Source organism: Vanacampus margaritifer, chromosome 9 (assembly GCF_051991255.1).
Source record: "Vanacampus margaritifer isolate UIUO_Vmar chromosome 9, RoL_Vmar_1.0, whole genome shotgun sequence".
Classification (NCBI taxonomy): domain Eukaryota; kingdom Metazoa; phylum Chordata; class Actinopteri; order Syngnathiformes; family Syngnathidae; genus Vanacampus; species Vanacampus margaritifer.
In genome coordinates, this window is record NC_135440.1 from 4,539,256 (window position 1) to 4,553,392 (window position 14,137).

Consider the following 14,137-nt stretch of genomic DNA (forward strand, 5'->3'; position numbering starts at 1 on the left):
TTTGACAGAAAAAATAAATTCATGAAACACCGCAACACAGTGACCATGAACTATATATATATATATATATATATATATATATATATATATATATATATATATATATATATATACACACACATAGGTAATTTCATTAATTAATGACACATTTAATAACACATTGATTTATTTAATTCCGTATTTAATTAATAAATGAAACATTTAATTAATTAATGACATATTTATTAAATTATTTAATGGTGTATTCATTTATTTAATTATGGCACTTTTGCTCCTCCATTCCTTTTCTACACATTTAAAGTGGTTTGATTTAGGAAGAGAATCACGTTTCCTCTTTTCAGTCTGCCGGAACTTGATTTTATTGTGTATTCATACTCAAATTATAGATCTTCATAGTTTTTGCTTGTTTACATTTTCATTTAGGGTAATTTGAAAACCTATACAGTTCGTATATTGTGTTATTATTTACCAATGTCTTAATTTGTCAAAGAGATTAAATTTACTGATTTGCGTTTCTATTTTATCCAAGCTAACGGCAGGATACATGACCACTGCGAGGCGTTCTGCGGTCTATATAAACCAGCCGCCATCTTACATTTTCCAGTCAGCACCTTCCTGGACAAGACGTGATTGACTGACTTCGGAGGGACTGGACGGGGGCTCCCGTTGATTTCCGGCGGCACATTTTTCCTCGACTTTTTACAGATTGATTTTTTCCCCTCCACCTAAATCCAAGTTCGAGGATTTGCTGCGTTTTTACACGGGTAGGGAGCAACATTAAACTACACTGATCATGTCCGCGTCTCACTGAGAGCCAACCGGAATCGAGCCGGGATTTCAACACGAGCCGGTCGGGACTCAGCTGCTGCATTCATGGCTTCCGTTTGGGACAAGCAGGCACCATGGGGATAATGGCTGTTTATTAATGACATGTTGTCACTCTTAAATTGAATTTAATTTTAACTTCCGTGTAAGGGAATTCGGTATAAATCGACTGAATATAACCTAAACTGCAATGTTGGTCTCGGATGTTAGGACAGTGCCCTACAGCAGTCCACTGAAGCCAACGTTACCACCTAGATTTTTGGCCACATTCCACTTTAGTGACTCATGGTTTTAGGATTTTTTTTCCCCTTCTCATTTTGATGGTTTGGTGGTTTTGCACCAATGGTCGCGTCGCTTTGCTAAGCTATGCGTGGGCATGTCTTCTACTTTATCTACTCGGCGTAACGAAGTTAAAATAAGTCAAGAATAAGTTTCAGCAAACATTTGTTTTGAGTGTGTAATTAATCGCTCCGCTCCGTATTTGAAGTCAAGTCATTTTCAACAGAACCAAAACCTTTCATGGACAATGTTGAAATGCTTACTCCATTAACGGCAGCGTGTTTTCGTGTCGTTTTTTTTTTTTTAAACAAAGCCCCAAACATTCCTCCCAGCCGTTGTTGCTTTGGGAGGAAGACGAGGTGGAGCCTGAGTGTGAAATTCGAGTCAGGAGTGTTGGAGCAACTACGTCGGGCCAGCCGGCAGCTGTGGGAGAGGGGCGGCTACGTTGGACTATCAACCAAAGTAACCTATGCGGCTCCTTTACAAGGTTGAGGTTGGTCGGAGCGAGAGCTTTCAAGAGTTATCACACTTTGCCACGAACATTCACAAAATAGCGACTTTTGCTAAGGCATAATTTTCTACATTGCCGTAAATTTGTGCGCGCGTGTCTGTGTGGTGGGGGGTTGACAAAGTATATCATTGATTTAAATCACAATTATGCAATTATGTAAAATCGGTAAATTGGGGGAAGATAAACGAATCTGGGTTGAATTAAACGAAAAAAGCCAAATTTACTTGAGATTAAAAAAATATCCATTTCAACCCTAGTCCACACTGAATGCTATTTTACACTACATGATTAACTTTTAATAGTTAACATATTTTGGTATTAGTACTTTTTTAAATAAGTCAATTAAATGGTCTGGCATGAGTTTTAAAAGACTGAAGCGTGGCCTGCATTGTAGTGTACCAACAATGTCGCATGCAAAGAACAATGTTATAAAGTACATTTTGACTCAAATATATACAGTTTATGCTTTTTACATTAGAATATTTGGACAGTATCCTAGCAAAAAAGATTGAGTAGATACTCAATAGTTTACCGCTTTTCTGTGCCATCCATCATCCCGCACTGGAGACAGCCACCTTATGTTGCAGAGACTGCAGCTATTGAGCTCATTGTATAGTAATATGGCAGCCAGCAGTGAGGCTGCTGACCCTGCACATTGCTTCGCAACCAACTTACATCTAGCAGCTCTGACCTCCTGCGCCTTCCTTAAAGGCAGCTTGTTGAATGAATACATGTATAGCACTAGAATTGCAATTGTTTAAAGATTCTTACTTTTCGCACTTTATAATATTACTACCAGGCTCTGCGAACAACCATCAATGTTATTTTTTTAATTTTTTTTTTTTTATAAATAACTTTGGAATCATTATGTTATTGCGATCTGTGTTTATGTTTCCACAATTTATTGCAGTTTTCCTTTTCAGCGGTTAAGTTCCTAAAAATCTATCGATAGATAAAAGCTGCTAGGCAATAGATAATTGATTACATTTGAAATGCATTGTGAGAGATATTATTGATTCTGCAGAAAATGTAAGTGTCCCTAGTTGGACACCATTGTGGGCTTGACACGCTATTGGAATAATCTTCTCTATTCTATTTTCCATTGATAGTGTTTCATTCAAAAATGCAACAAATACACACCAGGCATATGTCAATTAATTTTTTTCTTCTTTTTTAAAGACCGTAGTAGCAGAAGTACACAATTTACTGAAAGGCCTTGATGCAGTCTGACTGCCTTGTGACACTAAGGACTCGTGGTATTTTATGGCTTTTCTAGTCTAGACCAGAACTGAATTGTAGACCTCACATCTGGCTTTAAAGAAACCCCCATTCAGTTTTTGTTGGAACTTGAAGCTTGTACTGCCTTGACTTGGTTCATGGTTTAGTCTGTTCAGCTGCAGGGTAAGGCTACCATTTGTTTGCTGTCAATTGAAGACTAGGCCTTTTTTTTTGGCTCGTCTTTCAAAGCCTAATGCAAAGAGCCACTTTTCCACCAGTGTGAATGGTTGCTTTGATTTGTATGAAGTCTAGTGTTGCACATATGGCTCCCATTAAAGAGGGGGTTTGGGGTAAGTGAGTTCTAGCTTCTCAAGCTTGACAGGATGGCGCGTGAACAGTGAATTAGAACTGAGCTTTTTTTGTGGGATGAAACAACATACCAACTGCCTGACTTAAGATTGTTTTAGTTTTGCAGTTGAATTTGGGTCCTTTGGGTATTTGAAGGGAAGTCATTCAGTGCAGGAGTTAAGCCTAATGGTTGCATGTTGGCAGTATTTTAATGGCAACAGTGCGTTAGAGTTGATGTGACTGTTTGTTGTTTGGGGGGAGATAAGTTTGTTGGTGTCAAAACAAAAGTGCTAAAAAGAGGGAACTATAGCAAATTTGTATCTGGCAATAGCCAGGATGATAATTGTAATTCACTCAAGGGAGTTCTCCACAATATCAATCTGGGACCGCTCCACTGTCATTTGCTCAGGAAAGGCGGGACATTCTGTAGAATACTACGAGCTGATTGGACGATGCGCCAACTTGTGCATGCCTACACTTGTTTTGACCCATCACGGCACAATGAATGTGAATGTCGTCGTAGGGAAAGAAAAAAGTTTGAACATCTTTACCAGCTAAAAATGCGAGAAGCGCCTCTTGCTGTTCTTCTTCAAAAAGAAAACTGATTAATTCTGCGAGAACAGAATTAATTGCAGCATCCATGCATTCGTCCACCAGTGTCGCCATGTTTGGTTCGTTTGTTTCCAAGCTTCGGGCTTCTTGATTTCGTCACAGCTTCAAGTCCAGCCCTAAACAACGCCTGATTGGTCCAACCTAAAAAAGGTCAGTTCCAAATGGATCAGCGGGAGCAGTACAAGATGGGTTCTCGTGTTTGAACACATACCGCGAGAATTCAGCTTGCTGGCAAGGTCAACAGATTTGATCAATGCGGTATTATAGACAAAAACTTTCCCTACCTTTTAATGCAGACATTCTTAGGCTCGGTGAATTAAAAAAACTATTGAGACTTTCCACCTGTAACCTTTAATTTGAAAAAAAACCTAACTTATTTTACTAGTTTGGTGGTCTTAACACATGGTCTGGTCTTTGGGATCAAGTTGTGTAATTGAGAAATGCTGGACTTTTTGGCGGGGGTAGAAACTTTTTATTTTTTTTTACCGATGCGATCGTCAAATCTTCAGTACTCACCGATACCAGGTGCCGATACATTAGATTTCCAAAATTATTATTATTTTTTTTTTACTTACAGTAAGTGTTAAAGAAAATATTGTGAAATCCCATTTTCCCAATTGTAATTGTAATCGTAGTCACGATTCTGGCTGCCGTGGTGAAATTAAAATTGCAGGCTCTGCTGCACATCACTTTCTCACCAGTAATCAACCAGCTATCCGGGTTAAGGCTTAATTAAAATTCCTAAATAACAAGCCAGCACTCTGAAACGGGAGCCTAAATTATTAATTATTGGGCAATTTTTTTGTTTTGTTATTTGTAATTTATTCTACAAAGATAGTCAATTCATTTTAGTTTCATTTTGCACTGAAAATGTTCATACATTTGTTGAAAAGTAGAGCAACAAAAATACAGATGTTTTCCCTAACATGATGTTATTATATTGTCATAATCGAGCAGCAGTAATTTGGATGTGGAATAAGTACATTATCTCTTAAGGAAAAGTATAGAAAATTGTGAGTCTTGGGCTGAAATGTGCATTTGGCGAAGGCATGTGCATATTCTCTAGAAAGTCATACATTTAGACTAACAACTAGCTGCTAAGATCTCAAGTTATTTTTAAACAGCCACTATTAAACAATTTACCACAGCAGCTTCCTTCATCGTCTGGATATTGTTTATTTTTTAAGTGCTGCATTTCCAACGGAATGTTTGTCAGGAAACCAGAGTTGTTTGACTTTTGGCTCGTGTTCCTATCAGTGGTGCACTCTTTTGCGCTGACAAGAGTTGTAATCGTCTCCCAGAACTGAACCACCTTTGAATCAGATTTCATGGTGTCAAGTGACTTCTATGAATTGTATAAACTTTCCATGGGGATGATGCTCTGGCCGTGTGTAGTTTTGGATGCTGTGCCCTCTTTCACTCTTGGTTTTTGGTCATATGTAACAAATTATTTGGCATAGTGATCTAAAACACAGCTACAGTGTTAATTTGAAATGTGTACTTTCTGCTTCAAAGGCAGTGGAGGAACGCACACGCCCTTTCTCTCCCACTGCTTATTTTCCTTCCAAGTGAGCCATTTCCCTCCCTCATTTACATAAGTACTACCTAGCTGCGGTACTTAATGTGGGCCTTGTATACGAACTGCAATTTGCTTGGGTGGATTTCATACAAAGATGAAAAGATGGCACCACATAGTTGTCTGTTTCAGCAGAGACCAAAACAGTGATTCCATTTGCATGAAGTGTGCACATTGCAGTTGTTTTTGGTGTAATCATTAACAATGAGTCGGGAACGAAAGGAAGCGAGGGGTAACTGAGGCTGATGGTGTTTTCCTGTGTGTTTCAGATCAGGAAGCTGTGACAGCCGTGGTTTGAGGAAAGGAACATGGCTTCCCAGGGTGAGTTGAAACTTGAAGTGCGTGTCTCCCTTGCACATGCACACCAAGAATTTACTTGCCTTACTACCCAGGGAGTTTTTCCTGTGTACAAAATTCTGAGGCGGCCACCTCCAGCCTGAGTGACTGATAATGAATGAATGCTTTAACATGATAAATAGTCTTATTATTCAAACATAGAATTATTATATGTTGCCTGTAAAAAAATTAAAGCGAGTCTGTTGAATTTACAAAGTACATGCACGTCATGGATATGGTCAGGATTAGGAATGTTCGATGGCACTTTTTCCCCAACCGATATGCAACTCTTGTAGTCACTGCTAGTGTTGTTCCGATACCGTTTTTGGCCCCTGATACCAATACCCAGCTTTGCAGTATCAGCCGATACCATACCGATATCCAAGTTGTTTTTTTTGTGAACGTGAAAAAAGCTGTCCTGCCATTGGTTCAGAGCATTCAAGAGCCAATAGGATAACTTAGCTCAGCATGCAGTGAACATGTCACACATCAGTGAATGTCGAGCATGAGCAAGACACAAGATGCTGCATCCAAAGTTCTATATTAGCGTCAGAATTAATGGTATCTGCATGTTACTTGTACTTACCGATAATACCACTGTTTTAATGCAGTATCGGGGCCTCTGCTGATACCAGTATCGGTATTGGAACAACACCAGTCACTGCTACTGATAACAAATACCGATACTACTAGTAAATAAAATTCCTCACCCATAAATGACAGATGATTTTAAAGAAAGACCTATATATCCCAATATATTATTTTTCCTTAAAATTGCATGAAGTTAATGGCAACTTTGTATTCATATAATTTCAAATTTCTTCTCCCTGATCGTAAATCGGCCGCAGAAAGGCGGCCGATATTGGTATCGGTCACCGCTGTGAGTACCGATACATTAAAATAAGACTGGTATTGGCAGATGCCTGGTATTGGTAGTCACCCATCATAGTCGGGATGATACCACCTCTGCCTCAATTTGAGCCAGGAAAACCCCTTCTACCATTTACTTTTTCTTTTATTAGCAAATTTTAAAAAAAAAAGTGTTTAAATCATTACATTGATATTTGGGTTTAACAAAAGCTCAAAAAACACTGTTCACAAATCCTAAAATGGCACTCCAATTTCTCTCCATCCTAGTGTTGCATTTAAGAGGATTAACATGGATTACCAAAATGTACCAGTTTATCTCTTGAATTCTGCTGTGCCAAATTGATCAGACCAGTGTTGCCTGTTTTTATATGCTCATGTCTCCCTGCAGCTGATTTGATGGAGCTGGACATAGCCATGGAGCCTGACCGGAAGGCAGCAGTCAGCCACTGGCAGCAACAGTCCTACCTGGATTCAGGCATCCATTCAGGAGCCACGACTACAGCGCCCTCACTCAGTGGGAAAGGAAATCCCGAAGATGACGACCTTGACAACAACCAAGTCATTTATGAGTGGGAGCAGGGCTTCAACCAAAATTTTTCACAGGATCAAGTCCAAGGTGAGTCCCAAGAGCCACCATTGGGTAAATAATTTAGAATCTTGTCAAAGTGTATTTGGGAAGGGGGAAAAAAATCCCTCCTATCTCTTTCAGACTTGGATGGTCAGTACGCCATGACCCGTGCCCAGCGGGTGCGTGCAGCAATGTTCCCAGAAACTCTTGAGGAGGGCATGCAGATTCCTTCCACACAATATGACACAACAAATCCGACCAACGTCCAGAGACTAGCAGAACCTTCACAAATGCTCAAACATGCTGTGGTCAATCTGATCAACTATCAGGATGATGCTGAGCTCGCAACCCGAGCCATACCGGAGCTCACCAAATTACTCAATGATGAGGACCAGGTAGTTATCGACGTGTCGTGCTGTACAACGAACTTTCTGTCGTCACTGATCAATAATAAATAAATAAATAATGTCACTCGTCTTCCTCCTCCTAGGTTGTTGTAAACAAAGCAGCAGTGATGGTGCATCAGCTATCGAAAAAAGAAGCTTCCCGTCACGCCATCATGCGCTCCCCTCAGATGGTGTCTGCCATAGTCAGGACAATGCAGAACACAAACGACGTGGAGACGGCTCGCTGCACTGCGGGGACTCTCCACAACCTCTCTCATCACAGAGAGGGACTGCTGGCTATCTTCAAGTCTGGAGGAATCCCAGCGCTAGTCAAAATGCTTGGGTAGGTGGGAAAATTGCCGGAAAGGCTATTTTGATATTTGAAATAAAAGTCGGGGATGTGGTGTCTAAAAGAATGGTCAGTTACTGTTGCTGGCTAAAAATACTTGATTTAGTGCAAATGTAAACATTTTCATCTTTTATGCTTCATTTATGTATGTGTCTCCAGTTGGTAAATTTGCAAGGGAGATGTTTGATATATTGTTTACACACAATAGAGGCCTGTTCTTGAAATGTGTTGACAACAACTGCATAACCAACATTATTGACTGTGGTAAGTAATGTAATGTTGCAATTGGCGGTGGTGGGCAGCAAAATTAATTGGCAATTTGCGCCTCTTGAACAGTCGCTGGTGAGAGGAAAACAATTTAAAATCCAGTTCATATTTCCCAGTTGTATTGTAATCCAATAATCCCTTTTCTGCTTTGCAGCTCACCAGTGGACTCTGTCCTGTTTTATGCGATCACCACACTTCACAACCTCCTCCTGCACCAGGAAGGAGCTAAGATGGCCGTTCGTTTGGCCGGTGGGCTTCAGAAAATGGTGGCCCTGCTCAACAAAACAAATGTCAAGTTCCTAGCCATCACCACTGATTGTCTCCAAATCTTGGCCTATGGAAACCAGGAAAGCAAGGTGAGCTTGGGTCCTTGTCAGCTGAGCTTTGAAAATATCAGATGAGCTTGTTGAAATTAAAACCTTGTCCTTTTTTCTAGTTGATAATCCTGGCCAGTGGGGGCCCCCAAGCACTGGTGAACATCATGAGAACTTACACTTATGAGAAGTTGCTGTGGACCACAAGTCGAGTACTCAAAGTCCTGTCAGTCTGCTCCAGTAACAAACCTGCCATCGTAGAAGCTGGTATGCTTGAGCGCGAAAGCCACCAACAACCTTTCCTCAACCAGCAGGAGCACGAAACTGGGGTCCTTATTTTTTTTTTATTTGCTGTGTTTGTCTCTTTGCTCAGGAGGCATGCAGGCTCTTGGACTCCACCTGACAGACCCAAGCCAGAGACTGGTCCAGAACTGTCTCTGGACTCTCAGGAACTTATCAGATGCTGCCACCAAACAGGTGAAGGCACCCATAACGGACATTAAATTCTTGACTCGGACTTGCAGTTTTTGTAGTGGTCGCAGTCAATGGAAGTAACTGAAATGTTTAAAAATGACTGTTGTTGCATTCTTCTTGCCATGATAACTGGAAACTTTTGTATTTCAGGAGGGTATGGAAGGTCTGTTGGGAACTCTGGTGCAACTCCTTGGCAGTGATGACATTAATGTGGTGACCTGTGCTGCCGGAATCCTGTCTAACCTGACTTGCAACAACTACAAGAACAAGATGATGGTCTGCCAGGTTGGTACTCACATGGTGAAGATTAAAATGTTTTTATTGTTGACTAAACATAGTGCATTTCCTCATACTGCTTCTTGTATCATTTTCTTCCCATGTAGGTGGGCGGTATTGAGGCTCTGGTTCGCACCGTTCTTCGGGCCGGAGACAGGGAAGACATCACAGAACCGGCCATCTGCGCCCTGCGTCACCTCACATCACGGCACCAGGATGCTGAGATGGCCCAAAATGCAGTCAGGCTGCATTATGGGCTGCCAGTTGTCGTCAAATTGTTGCACCCGCCATCACATTGGCCACTCATTAAGGTACAAACATGCCGACTTGTCACAGGTTTCCACTGTGATTTTTGTCAAGTTGATTATTGAAAGGTGTGTGTGTGTGACATTCAAGTGTTTCCTCCCTTAGGCTACAGTTGGTCTGATCCGTAACCTTGCGCTGTGCCCTGCAAACCACACTCCTCTGAGGGAGCAAGGAGCCATTCCCAGACTGGTACAGCTGCTGGTCAGAGCACACCAGGACACACAGAGACGCACCAGCATGGGTGGCACGCAACAGCAGTTTGTGGTGAGCGCATGCCAGCAACATTAGCATCAATAACACCAGTACACAGCTGCTGGTCATTCACTGGTGCTGTTCTCCAGACATGTTTAAGGCCTGTGTGTCTTGAGTAACCGCGTTGTGTTTTTAGGAGGGAGTTCGCATGGAGGAGATTGTGGAAGGTTGCACAGGAGCCCTTCACATCCTGGCCAGAGATGTCCACAACAGAATAGTCATCCGAGGACTTAACACAATTCCACTCTTTGTACAGGTACAATGTCAAGTCACAATTTTTTCTGTTGCGGTTTGATGGTGTTTTGAACATCTCGTGTATCTGTGTGCAGCTGTTGTATTCTCCCATTGAGAACATTCAGCGCGTGGCAGCGGGCGTCCTGTGCGAACTGGCCCAGGACAAAGAGGCTGCTGAGGCCATCGAGGCCGAGGGAGCCACCGCCCCGCTCACCGAGCTCTTACACAGCCGCAATGAAGGAGTTGGTACGTTGGTACATGATTGTTTTTCAGTCTATTTATTTGCTGCGTGTTGTCAAGCAAAATTTGAGTTACCAACAATCGTTAGATAAACTGCCGCTTGAGTGACATTAAAAAAAAAGAAAATGGAGCAATAAAATTACTGTAATGGCCTTCCTTGCACTTAGGTAAGGAACAGTCACGGATGAATTTTTACCTTTAAGATTTAACAGGACAGACTAAACTAAGAACACTGTCAAAGAATGACTTTTAATTTAATATTTGGAAATATCGATACTGTACAAGCCTGGATAGGAAACTATTGGGGTGGGTTGTGTCAGGAAAGGCATGTGCCCAACAAAGCATGCGAGTGTCTCACGGTCTACTTGTCACTCAGCTAAACTGTCACCTCACGTCTCCTCGCAGCCACATATGCAGCAGCTGTTCTGTTCCGCATGTCGGAGGACAAACCTCAAGACTACAAGAAACGCCTCTCAGTCGAACTCACAAGCTCGCTCTTCAGGACGGAACCCATGGCCTGGAACGAAGTAGGAAGCACACCCCAGTCATCTTTTTATTTGAACACGTTTGTGTGTAAGGTTTATGCAACTCTGGTCATATCTGCAGACTGCAGAGCTCGGTCTGGACATCGGTGCTCAGGGGGAGCCTCTGGCCTACAGGCAGGACGGTAAGTCACATCCCTGCTATTCAAATGATCCCAGTCCCATTGTTCAATGGTGACATGGTTCCCAAGAGGGTCACCTCTGTTGGGAGTTCTACTTGGAGGGTCTGTCTCATTCAGGGAGAAAGTAGTTGTCTGTTTTTGACTGTGCCCTGTATGTGGGCCAACGGAATAGCTTCAGTGTTGGGTTTCTGCTGGTGAAACTGCATCATTCAGTTGATCCATTGGGTGTGCGCTTGTTTCTTTGCTGTGATGCTAGTACTTACTGTGTGAGCGCTTGATTTGTTAACATGCTTCTAACAGCTGCTCTATTTCTCCTGCCCTCCACTCCTTCTCCCTACCAGATCCAAGCTACCGTTCCTTCCACTCGGCAGGTTACGGTGCAGACTCGATGGGCATGGAGCCCATGATGGACCATGATCTGGGTGGGGGCCACCACCCCGGTCAGGATTACCCCCCAGTTGAGGGGCTTCCTGATCTGGGACACTCCCAGGAACTGATCGAAGGCCTACCACCTGGTGATTCCAACCAATTGGCCTGGTTTGACACAGACTTGTAAATACCAAGACCAACATAACTCAACATTTCCTACTAGGTAAGATGGATTCGGATCCATTTGGGTGCATGTTGGCCTGATGGGAAAATATGAAGTCACTGAGGCTGCTGCATGCTTGCATTGTGCTCCTAATTGCCACACATATGCTGCTTGATTAGTTTGGGTGGTCTTGTCGTCTCTCACCTGATGTTTCACATCATCGCTCATCTCACAATCTCCATTCTTTGCAGCTGTATTATGTGATCCAGATGAACCTGCATCTTGATTCTCCCACATGGAGGAGGCGGGGTTTTGGAAAGTGCCTGACGATGACCCATCCTATCTAGAGGAGCTCCACTGGGACAAATTTGAGTGACAAAGTTTGCTTCTGGATTGAACCAGAGGATGGTTGGTTGACTTGAAATCCCGATGCCACACATGGATTTGGATCTGTTTGCTTTTCAAATAACCTTTTTATGTACTTTTCCATTTTTATTCCTTGTTTTTACATTTTCCCTTTGAAGTCTGTAATGGTACAAAATGCTTTTAGCTTGCTTTTCCCCCTCCAAATTTCATTATTCCAAATGATACCTATTTGCTTTGTTTGTATTATTATTTTTTGTCTCAAAGTAGTGTTTTGTTTTGGTGATAATGCTCCATCCAAGTAATGTACATGACCGCATTTTAAATGGTGTCCAAAACACTAAGAAAAAATCAGTTGCATTGTAACATTGTGTAGCTTTTGTATAAAACATGGGAAGTCATTGTCCAAATATCGAGCTATTTTCTTGCTTTAAAAGGTGGACACTAAGGTGTCTCTGCTGTTCCAAAGGGGGGGGGGGGGGGGTGTAGCTGGCTTAGCTGATGGGGGGGCTGTTACTCAAGGGGGTTGGGGGCTAGTCTAGTTGGAGGAGGTGGTTGCTGTAGCCTGCTGTGTTCTGAAACAATAAAATGGACTCATTATTTCAACTGACTGCATCCTTTTCCTTCAAGCATTTGTTGGAACACCATGCACATGTCACTTGGACATTTTAGTATTGCCTCAAAGAAGTGCAGTATAATGCCCATTACATTTCAACGAGTGACTCTTAGATGTACTAAGAAGAAAAAAGAGCTATGCTTGATAACCAGTAACACTCAAGACACATCTCCACTGACAATCAGTGAACCTTCTCAACCTCTTACAAACCAGAAGTCATAGTACATACTAAAACTGGCCTGTGAGTGGCAGCATGGAGCCACAGGGCATACAGGCTAATGGAAAAGACTTATAAAAGTGAGACCAGCTGTTAGCTCCATGTCATTTTCTGTGGTTAATGATGGGTGGGGGCACAGCCTTTTATGAATAGACTAACGATGCTGCTTACCATAATGAGAAGTAAAGCCACTGGTGGCATCTTACGTTTGTACTCAAAACATACATCGATTTCTCCACGGCATTTTCGGGTTTTACTGACTACGTGATCAGTTATGCCAGTGTGTGGCCTACGGTTGTACCAAAAAGTCCGGGAGAAGCGTTACATACAGTTGTGATCAAAAGTTTACATACACTTGTTAAGAACATGTCATGGCTCTCCTGAGCTTCCAGTTATTTCTATAATGCAGATTTTTCGCTAATAGACTAATTGGAACGGATACTTTATTGCTTACTTGAATTTTTTTAATACTTGAACAAGTGAGGAAAATTGCTTGGAGCCATTTCAAAGCATCTCCAAGTTCCAAGACCAACAGTGTTTGCAAGTATAAAGTGCATGGCACTGTTTATCACTGCAATGATCAGGAAGAAAATGCAAGCGATCAACTGCTGCTGAGAGAAAATTGCTCAGGAGGGTGAAGAGTCAACCGAGAACCACCAAAAAGCAGATCTGTCAAGAATTAGAAGCTGCTGGAACACAGCTGTCAGTGTCCACAGTCTAGCATGTTTTGCATCGCCATGGATTGGGAGGCTGCCGTGCAAGAAGGAAGTTTTTGCTCCAAAAGTGGCATCATAAGGCTCGACTGAAGTTTGCTGCTGATCATATGGACAAAGATGAAAGTTCTGTAGTTAGACAAAAAAATTGAGCCATCAAGCATGGCGGTGGTAGTATTATGCTGTGGGGCTGTTAAGCTGCCAATAGAACTGGTGCTTTACACAGAGTAAATGGGATAATGAAGGAGGAGGATTAACTTATATATATATTTTTTTTTTTCCAAAAATCATCAGCTCAAAGGTTGGGTCTGGAGCACTGTTGGGTGTTCCAACAGCACAATGACCCAAACACACATAAAAAGTGGTAATGGAATGGCTAAATCAGGCTAGTATTGAGGTTTTAAATGGCCTTCCCGAAGTCCTGACTTGTTAAACCCAATTGAGAACATGTGGACAATGCGAAGTAACAAGTCCATGTCAGCAAGCCAACAAATTTAACTGAATTGCACCAATTCTGCCAAAGAATTCTGGTGGTATTTGTGAGTTCACAAATTCCGGAGAATCCATCTTGGACCGCTCCCGCTGATAATGTTTGCAGCCGACCTTTTTTAGGTGGGACCAATTAGGTCGTGTTTAAGGCGGGACAAAACCAATAAGCGCCGATGGCGGGTGCGGGGAGTGGTTGTTTCAAACAAACCTAACAGACGAATGGACGCTGCAATTAATTATGTTCTTGCAGAATTACTCACCGTTTCCTTGTTGAATTTGAACAGCGAGAGGCACTTCGTGCA

General features: G+C 42.1%; 1 protein-coding gene across 1 annotated transcript; it reads left to right on the top strand.

Annotated features, from left to right (window-relative positions):
- The first annotated feature begins 609 nt into the window (after positions 1-609).
- Positions 610-12,269, top strand: LOC144057659 (catenin beta-1). The gene is made up of 17 exons (XM_077575486.1): positions 610-764; positions 5,639-5,690; positions 6,964-7,191; positions 7,285-7,538; positions 7,634-7,872; positions 8,300-8,501; positions 8,582-8,726; positions 8,833-8,936; positions 9,084-9,218; positions 9,317-9,520; positions 9,621-9,779; positions 9,904-10,023; positions 10,097-10,247; positions 10,647-10,768; positions 10,848-10,908; positions 11,247-11,497; positions 11,689-12,269. Exons 2-16 carry the CDS (start codon positions 5,678-5,680, stop codon positions 11,459-11,461), a joined length of 2,352 nt encoding a protein of 783 aa, XP_077431612.1. The 5' UTR covers positions 610-764; positions 5,639-5,677; the 3' UTR covers positions 11,462-11,497; positions 11,689-12,269.
- Positions 12,270-14,137: the final 1,868 nt, after the last annotated feature.

Coding starts and splice junctions, on each gene's coding strand:
- LOC144057659 (XM_077575486.1), top strand. Junction 7,539..7,633: donor TACTCAATGATGAGGACCAG/GTAGTTATCGAC, acceptor TCCTCCTCCTAG/GTTGTTGTAAACAAAGCAGC. Junction 9,219..9,316: donor ACAAGATGATGGTCTGCCAG/GTTGGTACTCAC, acceptor CTTCCCATGTAG/GTGGGCGGTATTGAGGCTCT.